The sequence below is a fragment of the Entelurus aequoreus genome, linkage group LG15, assembly GCF_033978785.1.
Source record: "Entelurus aequoreus isolate RoL-2023_Sb linkage group LG15, RoL_Eaeq_v1.1, whole genome shotgun sequence".
NCBI classification, from domain to species: domain Eukaryota; kingdom Metazoa; phylum Chordata; class Actinopteri; order Syngnathiformes; family Syngnathidae; genus Entelurus; species Entelurus aequoreus.
In genome coordinates, this window is record NC_084745.1 from 7,194,189 (window position 1) to 7,213,394 (window position 19,206).

General features: G+C 36.8%; 2 protein-coding genes across 5 annotated transcripts in view; both read right to left on the reverse strand.

Annotated features, from left to right (window-relative positions):
* On the reverse strand, positions 1 to 12,733 carry LOC133629730 (myeloid differentiation primary response protein MyD88-like). Of its 2 annotated transcripts, XM_062020675.1 has the most exons (6): positions 12,664 to 12,733; positions 7,345 to 7,659; positions 2,930 to 3,061; positions 2,659 to 2,836; positions 585 to 676; positions 1 to 515 (listed from the first exon to the last, which is right to left on the reverse strand). In XM_062020675.1, exons 2-6 carry the CDS (start codon positions 7,649 to 7,651, stop codon positions 361 to 363), a joined length of 864 nt encoding a protein of 287 aa, XP_061876659.1. In that variant the 5' UTR covers positions 7,652 to 7,659; positions 12,664 to 12,733; the 3' UTR covers positions 1 to 360. The 2 variants fall into 2 exon arrangements, with proteins under 2 accessions (XP_061876659.1, XP_061876657.1); XM_062020673.1 differs by lacking the exon at positions 12,664 to 12,733 and having other exon boundaries at positions 7,345 to 7,775.
* Positions 8,331 to 19,206, reverse strand: part of LOC133629727 (cryptochrome DASH-like) — a 20,937-nt gene continuing 10,061 nt past the window's right edge. The window contains exons 8-15 of one of the 3 annotated variants that reach the window (XM_062020669.1): positions 16,848 to 16,937; positions 16,695 to 16,774; positions 16,560 to 16,619; positions 16,344 to 16,501; positions 13,086 to 13,205; positions 12,850 to 13,026; positions 12,678 to 12,781; positions 8,331 to 9,130 (exon numbers count right to left, since the gene is read on the reverse strand). In XM_062020669.1, the coding sequence (XP_061876653.1) occupies positions 9,016 to 9,130; positions 12,678 to 12,781; positions 12,850 to 13,026; positions 13,086 to 13,205; positions 16,344 to 16,501; positions 16,560 to 16,619; positions 16,695 to 16,774; positions 16,848 to 16,937 (904 nt within the window). In that variant the 3' untranslated portion in view covers positions 8,331 to 9,015. Of the gene's footprint in view, positions 9,790 to 12,629; positions 12,782 to 12,849; positions 13,027 to 13,085; positions 13,206 to 16,343; positions 16,502 to 16,559; positions 16,620 to 16,694; positions 16,775 to 16,847; positions 16,938 to 19,206 lie in introns of all 3 variants that reach the window. The other 2 variants (XM_062020671.1, XM_062020670.1) reach the window with 2 other exon arrangements.

Sequence of the window (19,206 nt, forward strand, 5' to 3'; positions counted from 1 at the left end):
ATTTATTATTACACACTGTATTTTGTGTATGGAATAAACACAAACAAGATGAAATGCACAGTGACAGAAAAGAAAAGCAGTCATGAAACAATCACGTGAAGGTATTGCCTACAATCACTTCCTCTTCCTCTTCTTTATCTTTACTCGGGGAAGTGTCGAAACACACAGAGGGAAAGTTGCGGTCTATATAAAGTATATAAAAATAACTATATTACAATAATTGTCACCCGTTTAAAAAAATACAGCATTCATGTAAAAGTACATGGTGTGAATATAGCATTTTAACACGACTTCACATTTTTTTTAAATTTGAAAGAATTAAAAAAAAAAAAAAATTACTTTAAAAACTTTAAAAACAAATTATGGCAGTGAAAGAGACTTGGCCAGTCGTCCCCAAAACCAGCCCTGAGTCAAAGGATTTGTGTAGTCGCAAATGGTCAGGAAGCTGAGGATTCTGGGAAATTTTTTGGTCATGGACTTGTAAACGACGGGGATGAGTCGTTTACTCCGAGCTCCTGTCACGGGGAGAAGGACACACGGGTCAGCGGCGTGGAACGGTAACCGAAGAAAGATGTCCGACTCACCGGGAGCGAGGCTGAGAGCAAATTTGGTCTGGAAGTCGCAGGCGTCGCTGTCGAGGTATTCATCGGAGATGATGGCCACCATCTTCCTGCACCTGCACCGTCACACACAAACACACCTCAATAGTTTGACACGTGCAAAAACTAACATGGAAATTTTAAAACACGTCAAATAATTCAACAAATATATAAAATAATACATTATTACTCATTTATAAAAACTAATATGTATAAAAATAACATGATGACATCAAAACAAACATCTAAAAAAATAAACATGTAAAAAAACTAACATGTAGGCATGTATAAAAAGTAAAAATATAAAAACTGACATAATAATAAAACAGACATATAATAAAAACTAACATATAAAATAATACAAAATATGTTTAAAAACTAACGTGTACGCATGCATAAAAACTAAAATGAAAATATAAAAATTAATAATGATTAAAAAAATAAAATAAATAAAAACTAACTTAAGATAATAAAAAATTAACATGATAAAAATATAAAAAGTAGGATAAAAATATTCAAATTAACATATAAACAGAAAAAACATACAAAAAATACATGTATAAAAACTAACATATACAAATATAAATATATAACTAAATAATATATATAGTTATATATATAACTAAGATACAAATATTTAAATTAACATAAAAACTAACAAACAAAATAACACAAACTAACATGCACACGTGTAAAAACAAAAATAAAAATATAAAAACTAACAAATAAAACAGACCATACAAAATAATGAAAACTAAAATGCACACACCTATAAAAACTTACATATAAAATATAAAAACTAAAATAAAAATATTAGAATGAACATAAAAACTGAAAATCTAACATAAAATAACAAAAACTAACATGTACACATGTATAAAAACTAACATAAAATACAAAAACTAAGATAAAGATATTCAAATGAACATACAAACTAACATATAAGATAATAAAAATTAACATAATAAAAATATAAAAACTAGGATAAAAATATTAAAATTAACATACAAACTGAAAAAACATAGAAAACAATACATGTATAAAAACTAACATGCTGTATATAAATACAAAAACTAAGATACAAATATTCAAATGAACATAAAAACTAACAAACAAAATAACACAAACTAACATGTACACATGTATGAAAACTCAAATAAAAATATAAAAACTAACATAAATAAAACAGACATAAAATAAAAACCAACATACAAAATAATGAAAACTAAAATGCACACATCTATAAAAACTAACACATAAAATGTAAACACTAAAATACAAATATCAGAATGAACATAAAAACTGAAAAACTAACATAAAATAAGAAAAACTAACATGTACACATGTATAAAAACTAACATAAAATATAAAAACTAAGATAAAGATATTCAAATGAACATAAAAACTAACATATAAGATAATAAAAAATTAACATAATAAAAATATAAAAACTAGGATAAAAATATTCAAATTAACATACAAACAGAAAAAACACAAAAAATACATGTATAAAAACTAACATATACAAATATAAAAACTAAGATACAAATATTCAAATGAACATAAAAACTAACAAACAAAATAACACAAACTAACATGTATAAAAACTAAAATAAATATACGGTATAAAAAGTAACATAAATAAAACAGACATAAAATAAAAAACGACATACAAAATAATGAAAACTAAAATGCACACATCTATAAAAACTAACATAAAATCTAAAATCTAAAATAAAAATATCAGAATGAACATAAAAACTGAAAAACAAACATAAAATATTAAAAATTAACATGTACACATGTATAAAAACTAATATATAAAATATAAAAACTAAGATAAAGATATTCAAATGAACACAAAAACTAACATAATAAAGAATAAAAACTAAGATGTACAGTGTTGAGCAGTCCTTCACTTTGTGTGCACGAGTGCTGCAGCTGGTAGTAAAACACGAGTGCTGCAGCTGATAGTAAAACACGAGTGCTGCAGCTGGTAGTAAAACACGAGTGCTGCAACAAGAGCAGGTGGAAGTGGTATCAGGAAGTGGCAGCACACCTGTTCTCGATGAGCTCGCTGGTGATGGTCCAAACACACGAGCCTGGCAGGACGTTTCTGTCGAACACGCAGAGTTTCAGCTTGTAGTCCGTCTGCTCCAGCTGGCGGATCATCTCGTGCACAAAGCCCACGTCGCTCGGGCAGTAGCAGATGAAGGCGTCAAACATCTCCGGAGCGCCTGCTCACAAGTCATTCCAGGATGAACGTCGTCAACATCACTTTGCAAATGTGCTTTTGTGTCATTGTGGAGTATTAACAGCAGCTTTCATACCTTCTGGGTCATCCAGCAGGGTGAGTCCAGACCTGTCTTGACTGCGAGGAACACAGCTGTCCACCTCAGGCACCTGCAGGGGGCGCTGCGCCCTTTTCTTCTCACTTTCCTGATACTTCCTTACGTCTTCCTCTGACACACAAACACCACAAACGTGCGCCTCCACGCTAATTAACACCGTCGTGCTTGTTTCCCAGGACGACTTAGCGAGTTTAATCCTCGCAGGAGTTGAAAGAGACGCTTTTAGGACGCTACGAAGGACACTAGTGTAACCTATTTGTGATGTTCAGTTCCTGTTATAAGCTGTTATACAGTACATGCCTTGAGCTCTTATTTTGAAGGCGCTAAGAGCGGAAGTGGTGACACGGTGCGGTGGAGCAGGGTTTTGAAAACAAACAAAATAAATTAATATTTAATATTCTATTTGTATTTGCTTTAATTTTCTTTCCTTGACATGTTTGCTGATGTCGTGATTTGCTCAACCTGACGTGTAGATTGTTGGTTATGTTGAAAGTGCCTTGACTTTTGTGTGCATTATAAATGTATGTTTGTTGTTCAATAAAAAAAAATTAAATTTTTTTACAAATAAATTATTCCTAATGAAAAAAAAAAATTCTACATGAATGTCGTATTATGAAAAGTAAAACCTACATTTTCTAATAATTTAAAGTTATTAAATTAAATCTTGGAAAATGGTTAAAAATACAAAAGCCCTAAATGGATTTCGTTATTGCAGAAATTTAAAGATATTTAGATTAGCCTTTTTTTTTTTTTCTGTTTGAATTTTGTATAATAAATGAAAAAAAATCATGCTACACGCAAAAAATGCTCTACATAAATGTCGTCTTATGAGAAGTAAAACCTACATTTTCTAATCGGCTTAATAATTTAAAGATATTAAATTAAATCTTGGAAAATGATTAAAAATACAAAAACCCTTAAATGGATTTCGTTATTGCAAAAATTTAAAGTGATTTAGATTAGCCTTTTTTTATTTATTTTTTTATTTTGTATCTTATCCTATTTTTTATTATATATTTTTTTATATTCTATTTCTATTTGTTTTAGTTTTCTTTCCTTGACATGTTTGCTGATGTCGTGATTTGCTCAACCTGACGTGTAGATTGTTGGTTATGTTGAAAGTGTCTTGACTTTTGTGTGCATTATAAATGTATGTTTGTTGTTCAATAAAAACATTTACATTTTTTTTAAATAAATTATGCTCCACGCAAAAAAAAAATCTACATAAATGTCATATTATGAAAAGTGAAACCTACATTTTCTAATAATTTAAAGTAGGGATGTCCGATAATGGCTTTTTGCCGATATCCGATATGCCGATATTGTCCAACTCTTTAATTACCGGTACCGATATCAACCGATACCGATATCAACCGACATATACAGTCGTGGAATTAACACATTATTATGCCTAATTTGGACAACCAGGTATGGTGAAGATAAGGTACTTTTTAAAAAAATGAATCAAATAAAATAAGATAAATAAATTAAAAACATTTTCTTGAATAAAAAAGAAAGTAAAACAATATAAAAACAGTTACATAGAAACTAGTAATTAATGAAAATTTGTAAAATTAACTGTTAAAGGTTAGTATTATTAGTGGAGCAGCAGCACGCACAATCATGTGTGCTTACGGACTGTATCCCTTGCAGACTGTATTGATATATATTGATATATAATGTAGGAAGCAGAATATTAATAACAGAAAGAAACAACCCTTTTGTGTGAATGAGTGTAAATGGGGGAGGGAGGTTTTTTGGGTTGGTGCACTAATTGTAAGTGTATCTTGTGTTTTTTATGTGGATTTAATATTAAAAAAAAAAGCAACAACAAAAAAAAAAAACGATACTGATAATAAAAAAAACGATACCGATAATTTCCGATATTACATTTTAACGCATTTATCGGACATCTCTAATTTAAAGTTATATAATTAAATCTTGGAAAATTCTTAAAAATACAAAAGCCCTTAAATTGATTTCGTTACTGCAAAAATTTTAAGTGATTTAGATTAGCCTTTTTTTTTTCCGTTTGAATTTTGTATCTTATCCTATTTTTTATTGTATATATTTTTTTATATTTCTTTCTTTCTGTAGTTCATTTCGAACATGAACACACTTACAGCATAATACACCACACAGTTTCATATCATTTCACTTTACATCATGTCCGAAAAGGAGTAGGAAGAAGCAAAGCTTATTTAATCCTACCCCTTTCCCACTTCAGAGCCTTTACAAATATATACATCATTTACTGACCTTTTTATATAATAAAATAGCATCTGTGAATTAGTATACACAACAGTTTTGTAATATGTAATTAATTAATTCAGTCATTATTAACACACTGAGATGAAGTTTTAAATTACAAAGCCCGTTTCCATATGAGTTGGGAAATGGTGTTCGATGTAAATATAAATGGAATACAATAATTTGCAAATCCTTTTCAAGCCATATTCAGTTGAATATGCTACAAAGACAACATATTTGATGTTCAAACTCATAAACTTTTTTTTTTTTTTTGCAAATAATAATTAACTTAGAATTTCATGGCTGCAACACGTGACAAAGAAGTTGGAAAAGGGCATGTTCACCACTGTGTTACATGGCCTTTCCTTTTAACAACACTCGTTTGGGAACTGAGGAGACACATTTTTGAAGTGGAATTCTTTCCCATTCTTGCTTGATGTACAGCTTAAGTTGTTCAACAGTCCGGGGGTCTCCCTTGTGCTATTTTAGGCTTCACACATTTTCAATGGGAGACAGGTCTGGACTACAGGCAGGCCAGTCTAGTACCCGCACTCTTTTACTATGAAGCCACGTTGATGTAACACGGGGCTTGGCATTGTCTTGCTGAAATAAGCAGGGGCGTCCATGGTAACGTTGCTTGGATGGCAACATATGTTGCTCCAAAACCTGTATGTACCTTTCAGCATTAATGGTGCCTTCACAGATGTGTAAGTTACCCATGTCTTGGGCACTAATACACCCCCATACCATCACACATGCTGGCTTTTACACTTTGCGCCTAGAACAATCCGGATGGTTCTTTTCCTCTTTGGTCCGGAGGACACGACGTCCACACTTTCCAAAAACAATTTGAAATGTGGACTCGTCAGACCACATTTGTATCAGTCCATCTTAGATGAGCTCGGGCCCAGCGAAGCAGACGGCGTTTCTGGGTGTTGTTGATAAACGGTTTTCGCCTTGCATAGGAGAGTTTTAACTTGCACTTACAGATGTAGCGACCAACTGTAGTTACTGACAGTGGGTTTCTGAAGTGTTCCTGAGCCCATGTGGTGATATCCTTTACACGCCGATGTCGCTTGTCGATGCAGTACAGCCTGAGGGATGGAAGGTCACGGGCTTAGCTGCTTACGTGCAGTGATTTCTCCACATTCTCTGAACCCTTTGATGATATTACGGAGCGTAGATGGTGAAATCCCTAAATTCCTTGCAATAGCTGCTTGAGAAAGGTTGTTCTTAAACTGTTCAACAATTTGCTCACGCATTTGTTGACAAAGTGGTGACCCTCGCCCCATCCTTGTTTGTGAATGACTGAGCATTTCTACTTTTATACCCAATCATGGCACCCACCTGTTCCCAATTAGCCTGTTCACCAGTGGGATGTTCCAAATAAGTGTTTGAGGAGCATTCCTCAACTTTATCAGTCTTTTTTGCCACCTTTCCCAACTTCTTTGTCACGTGTTGCTGGCATCAAATTCTAAAGTTAATGATTATTTGCAAAAAAAAAAAAAAAAAAGTTTATCAGTTTGAGCATCAAATATGTTGTCTTTGTAGCATATTCAACTGAATATGGCTTGAAAATGATTTGCAAATCATTGTATTCCGTTTATATTTACATCGAACACAATTTCCAAACTCATATGGAAACGGGGTTTGTAGATTTTCCTCGAAGGTTATATTTGTCCTCTTTAGTTGAGAAGAATTCTATTTGTATTTGCTTTAGTTTTCTTTCCTTTACATGTTTGCGAAAGGCCGATGTTCGAAATTGTTGCTTTTTGTCGAAAGTGCCTTGGTTTTTATGTAAATTGAGAATATATGTTCATGTGTACATTGTTCAGGCAAAACATAAAAACATGAAAAAAAATTGAAAATATATATATTAGATACTTATATCGTTGTTTAAGGTTAATAAATACATTGTGTTATATTGTAGAATTATGAGTTAAAATAGCAGTTTTCAAGAGGAAACTGTTTCCGCGTAAAGTCACGTGAGCCGGACAGAACCCGGAAGCAGGAAGTGATTGATAAAAACCAAAGCAGAAGTTATTATATTAGATAAATATGTCGTTTTTTCAAAAATAATAACGCACAAGTTAGTAGAAATCCATCAGAGTGAATGAAAGTTTCCAACAAAAAACAAAAAGTACCCATGAAAGGACGAAGATCCTCCACAACGTCTCGCCGGTCCACCTCCTCCAAGATGGACAAGAGCTTCCCCACGGAGGCGTCACCTGGGCCGGCCTGCCAGTCCTCCAGGAGCCTCAAGGTGGGATTGTCCAGGCGGTGGTAGTTGACGATCTCCAGGTAAGAGAAGCCCATCGCCTCCGCCACCAGCGTCCAGTCCGCGGCCACCACGTTCTTGGGGTTGAGGTAGAGAGCCAGCTTCTTCCTCACGGACATGTTGAGGGCGACCAGGGGCGCCGCGAACAAGTCCGGCGAGCAGCAGGCCGCCATGTTTGCTACCTGGCGGGGCTCAAAAGTCAAAAGTCGGTAAACAGCGAGAGAAGAGAAGATGGTATTATGAGAAACAGGAAGTGATGATGCTCGGCCACGTCACGCGTGGGAAGGAACGTTTATCACTTCTCCTCTTTCTACAAAAACGTTTGAAAAGGAATTTTACCTTTGCAACCTCCGTTTTATATTCATAAATGTACGTTTCTCAATACCCGACCTGTTTTTTGGGCCTTTAAAAAAGAATTAGAACTCTACCTTAAAAGTGAATTTTTGTGATTTACATTTATATAGCGCTTTTTCTCTAGTGACTCAAAGCGCTTTACATAGTGAAACCCAATATCTAAGTTGCATTTAAAGCAGTGTGTTTGGCACTGGGAGCAGGTGGGTAAAGTGTCTTGCCCAAGGACACAACGGCAGTGACTAGGATGGCTAAGTTTCCTGGTGAAATATTGTCAACATTTCAATAAAAACAATTCTGGGCTCCTTCTCGTAGATCAGGGGTGTCCAAAGTGTGGCCCGGGGGCCATTTGCAGCCCGCAACTCAAGTTTTTTTGGCCCGCGGCATATTGTTGATAATAAAATAAGACAAAAAAACAACAGTAAAAATGTAAGCATAATAACATACCATACCATACCAACTTTATTTATAAAGCCCTTTAAAAACAAGCACAGTTGAAGAAAAAAGGGCTGTACACCACAAAGAAATAGAGGCAAAGGACAAACTGAAAAATAACATTTAAAACAGAAGTAAAATACACATTAAAAAAGCAAATACAAATTACCCTAAAAACAATTTGTTAGATAAAAAGCATTTAGAAAGTTAAAAACCGTTAAAAAAGTTAAAAACAGTTTAAAGTCTCATGCTGTGTTAAAAGCCAGTGAATTAAAATGGGTTTTAAGGGTCTTAAAAATAGCCAAAGAAGGGGCCTGTCTCACATTGAGAGGGCGATAATAAGCAAATATGGTAGCTAATTTAATACTAATAATTCATACAAAGTAAACACATTGTTTCGTCTGTAAATTTATGTCTGTTTTACATTTTTTACAAAATAAAATATCAAAACGGCCTCCGCATGCTTTGACTCGTCAGTGTGCGGCCCTTTGTGGAAAAACTTTGGACTCCCCTGACGTAGATTATAGTCGAGACATTTTTCAAGATGGCTGACATTTCTTCCTGGATGTTACAGAAAGTATGAGAATGTGTGAGCTGCTGCCTGCTCTTCTTTACTATATATAATAATCTCATATTTGTCAAGATATTTACACAAAGTTTGCATTTTTGGCAGAGATATCTTTTCTGTCGTCTTCATGTCCGTCCAACTCTGTCCTGTTATTCGATTGATCATGAAACACGTGGCGCTCCTTTAATGAGCCCACGCTGCGAGTGTTGCAAACGGAGGATTGTTGAGCGAATCGATCGCTGCTGTAGTGAAAACAAACAAAAAGGAGCCAGGCAGGAAGGAAAAAAATTGGATTTCCCTGCAAAAAAATGGAAGTTTTGACTTGTAAACAGAAATAAAATAGTAGTAAATACATTTAAAAAAAAGGCAGAACGAGCGGGACTAAAAAGTCGATAAATGGCGAGAGAATACCGTAATATGAGAAACAGGAAGTGATGATGCTTGACTACGTCACGCGTTTATCACGTGTCTTATTTCAAAATAAATTTCTGTATATGACAATAACTCATCTACTCCATTTTATACCATTTTATAATTCAATACATTGTAAGGTTTCCTGGTGAAATATTGTCAACATTTAAATAAAAACAATTCTGGGCTCCTTCACGTAGATTATAGTCGGGACATTTTTCAAGATGGCTGACATTTCTTCCTGGATGTTACAGAAAGTATGAGAATGTGTGAGCCGCTGCCTGCTCTTCTTTACTATATATAATAATCTCATATTTGTCAAGATATTTACACAAAGAGATATATTTTCTTTTTTTCATGCTTCCATCTGTTGAAAAGCTCTATGGGGATGATGATTTCATTTTCCAGCATGATCTGGCACCTGCCCACAGTGCCAAAACCACCAGTAACTGGTGTACTGACCATGGCATTACTGTCCTCCATTGGCCTGCCAACTCCCCTGACCTGAACCCCATAGAGAATGTGTGGGGTATTGTGAAGAAGAAGCTGAAAGACACCAGACCCAATAATACAAATGAGCTAAAGGCCACTATTGAAGCATCCTGGGCATCCATAACACCTCAGCAATGCCACCGGCTGATTATAAGTCGCAATTTTTGGGGACATTTATTTGATAGAAGCCAACACCAAGAATAGACATTTGAAAGGCAATTTAGAATAAATAAAGAATAGTGAACAACAGGCTGAATAAGTGTACGTTATATGAGGCATAAATAACCAACTGAGAAGGTGCCTGGTATGTTAACGTAACATATTATGGTAAGAGTCATTCAAATAACTATAACATATAGAACATGCTATACGTTTACCAAACTATCTGTCACTCCTAATCGCTAAATCCCATGAAATCTTATACGTCTAGTCTCTTACGTCAATGAGATAAATAATATTATTTGATATTGTACGCTAATGTGTTAATCATTTCACACATAAGTCGCACCCCCGGCCAAACCACGAAAAAAACTGCAACTTATAGTCCGAAAAATACGGTATCCCTATCCCTTCATGCAAAATGTGACCCGTGCTGGCAAAATGAGTCGGAATGCGCACAGGCTAATTTTGAGCTACAGGCAAATAAGTGGAAAAAAATGTATCTTGGTTGAAATTGAGATTTTCACAAAAATGAGTCCATAAAGCCACAATCTAGCGATCCCAATCATGGAAATAGCAAGAAAACATCTTAAATCACCTTTATTTGAAGGTTTTGTACGAGGTATGTCTTCAGAAATTAGTCCTTTGTGTTAAAATTCCTTGAGAAAATCCAGTGTTTTCAACGCTCACTCGCGGCAATAAGGGGGAATTCCCCCCTAGCCATATTTGGCTATAAAAACTAGGATAAAAATATTAAAATTAACATACAAACTGAAAAAACATACAAAAAATACATATATAAAAACTAACATACTACATATAAATACAAAAACTAAGATACAAATACTCAAATGAACATAAAAACTAACAAACAAAATAACACAAACTAACATGTATAAAAACTAAAATAAAAATATAAAAACTAACAAATAAAACAGACGTAAAATAAAAAACAACATACAAAATAATGAAAACTAAAATGCACACATCTATAAAAACTAACATGAAATCTAAAATCTAAAATGAAAATATTAGAATGAACATAAAAACTGAAAAACAAACATAAAATATCAAAAACTAACATGTACACATGTATAAAAACTAACATATAAAATATAAAAACTAAGATACAAATATTCAAATGAACATACAAACTAACATATTATATAATAAAAATTAACATAATAAAATGATAAAAACTAGGATAAAAATATTAAAATTAACATACAAACTGAAAAAACATACAAAAAATACATGTATGAAAACTAACATACTGTATATAAATACAAAAACTAAGATACAAATATTCAAATGAACATAAAAACTAGCAAACAAAATAACACAAACTAACATGTATAAAAACTAAAATAAAAATATAAAAACTAACAGAAATAAAACAGAAATCAAATAAAAAACAACATACAAAATAATGAAAACTAAAATGCACACATCTATAAAAACTAACATGAAATCTAAAATAAAAATATTACAATGAACATAAAAACTGAAAAACAAACGTAAAATATCAAAAACTAACATGTACTCATGTATAAAAACTAACATATAAAATATAAAAACTAAGATAAAGATATTCAAGATATTCAAACATACAAAATAACATATAATATAATAAAAATTATTTAGCCATATTTGGTATCATTGTGACGCCAAGTTTACCTACTTTCTAAAAATGAGCATGGAATTCCCGATGACGCCATTCTGAACCAATATAATTCGAGTTTTTAAACCTGTCCCGACGTAAACAAATCCGGCTTGTTGCTCAGGGTCGCTGTGAGGCGTACCCTCATTGGTTGAATCCCCCCGCGCGGTGCATTGTGGTATCATGGCTGCGCCCTGATGAAAAACAGCACAGTAATTCGAGCGGAATATTTGGTGAAAAAAGGTGATTTTCGAACATTTAATTATTATTTTTGTGGATAAGTTAGACTGTTTTACATTCCGTAATGGATTTAGAAGGTGGAGAGGGTACACAGGCGGTTGCAAGTGCACTAAATTCACTGCAGTCGGCGAATCTTCTTAGTGCTGCTGGTCAGGAATATTACGGACAGCTGACCAGCTGACAAACTGACCAGTGAACAAAAAAACTGTGACATAACAGTGTTGACATTTTTGTACATAACCGTTTTCAATAGAGTTGAATATATATTTTTCCTTTAGACATGGGATTTGACTTTAATTGTACCAATTTTGGTGTTGCTACAAGGACTTGGAAGTATGGTTGCTATGGAGTTTTGTTTTGGAACATTCTGTTCTGGAACAGTAAACTTTAAGCTGTTTTTTTCTCAAAACGGACCCTCAAACATGGTCGACTTCAATCGGATGTAACTCGGTCATTTTCTGTGCGATTCCAACAAACCATATATCATTTTGAAGGTCTTTAGATGGAGAATGTGTAAATAACAATAACTCCGTTTTTAAAATTTCCTCATTGTGACTCATTTTGCCAGCACAGGTCACAAACGTCCCCCTTTGCACAGCACATGATCCACGTATTGGGAGGGATTATACTGTGCGAAAAGAAAAGAAGGTTACCGCGGCAACACCAGAGGTGCTGCCAACAAATCCACAGCGTAAGAGAGAGTTTCCAAACAGAGATGATTTAAAGTGTCATTCATGTTCCCGCACCGTAACTTAAATATGTCAACAAACGGCGGCCATGTTGGCAGCATTGGACCAAAGATTGGTTATTAATGAGATATATCATGAAATATTACCCCAGTTTGCTTTGTAGGCAAAAAAGCTCGTTTTCCGTGTGAGCTCACAGGTTTTTGCTCCTGGAGAAATAGAAATCGACGCCTCGGTCCCGATGCTGTCTGGGCGTGTGCGACGGACCTTTCGTGCCTCTCGCCGCGCCGCCGCCGCCGCCCTGGAAAAGGAGCCGAACTTACAGAAACGTGTTCCTTCCGCGTCACGCGACTTCGGGAATGGGCTCACCGCTCTCTTGTTGGCGTGTCGGCTCCACTCGGGCGCCACGACGACGGGGGAGGGGTACGTCCGGCCGAGGGACACATCGGCGTGGGCCAGCGCCGCCGTGCTGAGGGTCCACGGCGTGTGGACGTCAGACCCCGGGATTTTCTGCAGCTCGGGAACCCAGAGCCGCACGTAGTCCCCCTGAGGACATACAGACATCCCGCGTCATGTGACACAACAACAACAAGTGCTAAACGTACGTTAGGGTCGTAGTCCAGGCCTTGTTTGATCATGTTGAACTTCCTGTTCTCTCTGGGGTCGTTTCCTACGCCCGCGCTGTACAGCCAGTTGCCATAGTTACTGCACACGTCATGGTCCACCTTCAATGGCATCACAATCACAACATTAGCGACACACTTCAAGGGAATGTTACAACCAGGGCCGGCCCGTGGCATAGGCCGTATAGGCAAATGCTAAGGGCGCCGTCCATCGGGGGGCGCCACGCCAGTGCCACAAATGTTGGAGAAAAAAAAAAAAAGGAAAAAAGTTGGTACTATTATTTCTAAATACAAAAAATAATCCCACGTTAATTAAAATGCAATGTAAAGCCTATTTTAATTCCCGTATCATGACTCTTACCACATCAAAAAATCAACACAAGATGTCAAAACGGCCAAAACTGTCAGGTGCCCAGGGAAGGAAAAATAGAAAAGAAGAGGAGGAGAAACGAGAAAAAGACAGAGGTAGCAGGTAGGTAACGTTAGCCTACATGAAATTATTTGTCTGTTACAGAATGTGATAGTAACCTGGCTTTTTAGCATTAAGCTAATGTTACATGATTCTGCAATTGCTAATCAATAAATAGCTAGTTCTGTTTTAACGTCGGGTTAATATTGTGGAGGGGGCTAAATTGTTATGGAAAATAATAATGTAACGTTAGGTAATTACAGTACTCCCACCTTACATTCCTCAGGGACATTTGTATTACATCTTTTAAGCAGGTGTTTTTTGTTTACATTGTTATTGCCTTCTAGTTAGCTAATGTTTGCCCTGCAGGTAATAGTCACTTTTCCACCTCTTTATATATTAGGTATAGTTGTAAGCCTAGTTGTTAAAGTGCACATCATTAATGTTAATTAAGCAATATCACATGAGAGGGAATGCTATTTTTTAATTTGAGCACTGCTGTGATTCGGTTAAAGATAATCATAACATAACATTCTCATATAATATGTTAATTTGCTTTCTTTAAGTAAAAAAAAAGGTCAAAGACAAAGCTATTCGGTTTCTTGTGAGTATATACACTTCACTGCCGATGTGGGGGGTGCGCCACCTAAAATCTTGCCTAGGGCGCCAGATTGGTTAGGGCCAGGCCTGGTTACAACCATCAAGCCGTGTTTATGGAGAAGTGTCCCAACTACAGACAAAAGCGTTGTTTTAAATATCGAACAGTTGAATTACGATATATTGTGGACAATGTGAGACAATCTGATCAATGACCATGAATTGCACTTTAAAAAGTGTTACAGCATAGCATTTTTTATCTATGAGCCGATCCAAGCAACATTTCCCACTCATGGCGCAACTAAACCAACAGAGAAAATCCTCACACGTGGTCACTGAACTTTGTGGATATTATTAAAAAAATGTCCAAGCACAACACATAGTTCAGAATGACTAATGATTTAAATGAGCGTTGCTCTGGTTTAGCGACAAATTCGGTTTCAAGTGATGTATGGGTTGGGCAGAGCTGGGAGCACTCAGACTTTGGCGATGTCGGGATTTAATCGCAAATCGGACAACATCACGGAGAAGGTTCCCACTCTGCGACGCTGAATTACGACCAATTCCGGGAGCCAGAACAGACAATTAAAGCAGACAAACCTTTGGAATGTTTTCTTTTCTAACCAAAAACAATCCCTATCTACAAAACCCAAAACAAGTGAAGTTGTCACGTTGTGTAAATGGTAAATAAAAACAGAATACAATTATTTGCAAATCCTTTTCAACTTACATTCAATTGAATAGACTGCAAAGACGAGATATTTAATGTTTGAATTGAAAAACTAATAAAAAAATAAATTTTTTCAAATAATCATTAACTTAGAATTTAATGGCAGCAACACATTGCAAAAAAGTTGTCACAGGGGCATTTTTACCACTGTGTTACATGGCCTTTCCTTTTAACAACACTCAGTAAACGTTTGGGAACTGAGGAGACACATTTTTGAAGTGGAATTCTTTCCTGTTCTTGCTTGATGTACAGCTTAAGTTGTTCAACAGGCTATTTTAAGCTTCATAATGCGCCACACATTTTCAATGGGAGACAGGTCTGGACTACAGGCAGGCCAGTCTAGTACCCGCACTCTTTTACTATGAAGTCACGCTGTTGTAACACGGGGCTTGGCATTGTCTTGCTGAAATAAGCAGGGGCGTCCATGGTAACGTTGCTTGGATGGCAACATATGTTGCTCCAAAACCTGTATGTACCTTTCAGCATTAATGGTGCCTTCACAGATGTGTAAGTTACCCATGTCTTGGGCACTAATACACCCCCATACCATCACACATGCTGCCTTTTACACTTTGCGCCTATGGTTCTTTTCCTCTTTGGTCCGGAGGACACGACGTCCACAGTTTCCAAAAACAATTTGAAATGTGGACTCGTCAGACCACAGAACACTTTTCCGCTTTGCATCAGTCCATCTTAGATGAGCTCGTGTTCCGGGTGTTGTTGATAAATGACTTTCGCTTTGCATAGTAGAGTTTTAACTTGCCCTTACAGATGTAGCGGCCAACTGTAGTTACTGACAGTGGTTTTCTGAAGTGTTCCTGAGCCCATGTGGTGATATCCTTTACACACTGATGTCGCTTTTTGATGCAGTAGCGCCTGAGGGATCCAAGGTCGGTAATATATACGTTTACGTGCAGTGATTTCTCCAGATTCTCTGACGTTTTTGATGATATTACGGACCGTAGATGGTGAAATCCCTAAATTCCTTGCAATAGCTGGTTGAGAAATGTTGTTTTTAAACAATTTGCTCAGGCATTTGTTGACAAAGTGGTGACCCTCGCCCCATCCTTGTTTGTGAATGACTGAGCATTTCATGGAAGCTGCTTATATACCCAATCATGGCACCCACCTGTTCCCAATTAGCCTGTTCACCTGTGGGATGTTCCAAATAAGAGTTTGATGAGCATCCTTCAACTTTCTCAGTCTTTTTTGCCACTTGTGCCAGCTTTTTTGAAACATGTTGCAGGCATCAACTTCCAAGTGAGCTAATATCTGCCAAAAATCACGTTTTCTAGCTCGAACATTAAATATATTGTCTTTGCAGTCCATCCAATTGAATATAAGTTGAAAAGGATTTGCAAATCATTGTATTCTCTTTTTATTTAGCATTTACACAATGTGACAACTTCACTGCTTTTGGGGTTTGTACATATTCTCATCCTGCAGTTCTATATCCCAAGTTAGAAATGAAGGCATCATCACACAGTACTAGTCCAGTTCCTACCAAAAGGTACTCAAAGAACTCGGCTCCCATCCTCCAGTCCAAGCCCAGGTCCTTGGTGAGGAAGCTCGCCACGTTCTGGCGCCCCCTGTTGGACATGAAGCCCGTGGCTGCCAGCTCCCTCATGTTGGCGTCCACAAAGGGGACTCCGGTGCGTCCCTCTGGACACAAAAGTAACACGTGAAGACGCCACCACGTTGGAAGTAGTGCTGTGCAAACCTTTCCATGCGCTGAAAAGACCCACGTCCTGTTTCCAAGGAAGGGATTTATCCTGAAGTCCTGCGGGGAGAACACCAAACATTCCGGATTTGAGTTGATGGAAGCAAAACAAAGAGCGATATGACCTTTTCTGACCTTGGACTTGAAACAGACGATTTCCGTATTTGAGCGCCACAAACTTGAAGTAATCACGCCACAAGAGCTCAAAAATGACCCTGTCAATCAGAACTGTGTGTGAGAAAGTTAGGACACCCCTGCAGGAGAATGATGGGATGTTGGGACGCTCACCAGTACGTGCTCTGATTGGCCGTGCGCTCCCTCTCATACCTGCGCACCTGCTGGTAGATGTACCTGGCAGACAGGCAGCCCATGGCCAGCCTGCACACAGCAACTCACTCTTATCTAGTGCACATGTGACGCCAACAAAACAACTCACTCTTATCTAGTGCACATGTGACGCCAACAAAACAACTCACTCTTATCTAGTGCACATGTGACGCCAACAAAACAACTCACTCTTATCTAGTGCACATGTGACGCCAACAAAACAACTCACTCTTATCTAGTGCACATGTGACGCCAACAAAACAACTCACTCTAATCTAGTGCACATGTGACGCCAACTAAACAACTTACTCAAATGTTGTAGACATGTGACGCCAACAAAACAACTCACTCAAATGTTGTGGACATGTAATGCCAACAAAACAACTCACTCTTATCTAGTGCACATGTGACGCCAACAAAACAACTCACTCTAGTGCACATGTGACGCCAACAAAACAACTCACTCTAATGTTGTGCACATGTGACGCCTACAAAACAACTCACTCAAATGTTGTGCACTTGTGACGCCAACAAAACAATTCACTCAAATCTTGTGCACACGTGACACCAACAAAACAACTCACTCAAATCTTGTGCACATGTGACGCCAACAAAACAACTCACTCAAATGTTGTGCACATGTGACGCCAACAAAACAACTCACTCAAATGTTGTGCACATGTGACGCCAACAAAACAACTCACTCAAATGTTGTGCACATGTGACGCCAACAAAACAACTCACTCAAATGTTGTGCACACGTGACGCCAACGAAACAACTCACTCAAATGTTGTGGACATGTGACGCCAACAAAACAACTCACTCAAATGTTGTGGTCATGTGACGCCAACAAAACAACTCACTCAAATGTTGTGGACATGTGACGCCAACAAAAGAACTCACTCAAATGTTGTGGTCATGTGACGCCAACAAAACAACTCACTCAAATGTTGTGCACATGTGACGCCAACAAAACAACTCACTCTAGTGCACATGTGACGCCAACAAAACAACTCACTCTAATGTTGTGCACATGTGACGCCTACAAAACAACTCACTCAAATGTTGTGCACATGTGATGCCAACTAAACACAACTCACTCAAATGTTGTGCACATGTGATGCCAACTAAACACAACTCACTCAAATGTTGTGCACATGTGATGCCAACTAAACATAACTCACTCTAATCTTGTGCACATGTGACGCCAACAAAACAACTCACTCTAATGTTGTGCACATGTGACGCCAACAAAACAACTCACTCAAATGTTGTGCACATATGACGCCAACAAAACACAACTCACTCAAATGTTGTGCACATGTGACGCCAACAAAACAACTCACTCAAATGTTGTACACACGTGACGCCCACAAAACAACTCACTCAAATGTTGTGCACATGTGACGCCAACAAAACACAACTCATTCCAATGTTGTGCACATGCAACAACAACAAAACAACTAATTCAAATGTCGTGCACATGCAACAACAACAAAACACAACTCATTCCAATGTTGTGCACATGTAACAACAACAAAACACAACTCATTCCAAAGTTGTGCACATGTAACAACAACAAAACACAACTCATTCCAATGTTGTGCACTGGTAACAACAACAAAACACAACTCATTCCAATGTTGTGCACTGGTAACAACAACAAAACACAACTCATTCCAATGTTGTGCACATGTAACAACAACAAAACAACTAATTCCAATGTTATGTGCATGTGACGCCAACAAAACAAGTCGTTCCAATGTTGTGCACATGTAACAACAACAAAACACAACGTATTCCAATGTTGTGCACATGTAACAACAACAAAACAACTAATTCCAATGTTGTGTACATGTGACGCCAACAAAACACAATGTATTCCAATGTTGTGCACATGTAACAACAACAAAACACAACTAATTCCAATGTCGTGCACATGTAACAACAACAAAACCCAAGTCATTCCAATGTTGTGTACATGTAACAACAACAAAACACAAGTCATTCCAATGTTGTGTACATGTGACGCCAACAAAACACAAGTCATTCCAATGTTGTGCACATGTAACAACAACAAAACACAACTCATTCCAATGTTGTGTACATGTAGTAACACCAAAACACAACTCATTCCAGTGCTGTATGCATGTGACGCCAACAAAACACAACTACTTCCAATGTTGTGCACATGTAACAACAACAAAACACAAGTCATTCCAATGTTGTGTACATGTGACGCCAACAAAACACAAGTCATTCCAATGTTGTGCACATGTAACAACAACAAAACACAACTCATTCCAATGTTGTGTACAT

Coding starts and splice junctions, on each gene's coding strand:
- LOC133629730 (XM_062020675.1), bottom strand. CDS start 7,651: ATGGCGGCCTGCTGCTCGCCGGACTTGTTCGCGGCGCCCCTGGTCGCC. Junction 3,062..7,344: donor GGATCTTCGTCCTTTCATGG/GTACTTTTTGTT, acceptor TTTGTGTGTCAG/AGGAAGACGTAAGGAAGTAT. Junction 677..2,658: donor AGCGAGCTCATCGAGAACAG/GTGTGCTGCCAC, acceptor GTGACGGTGCAG/GTGCAGGAAGATGGTGGCCA.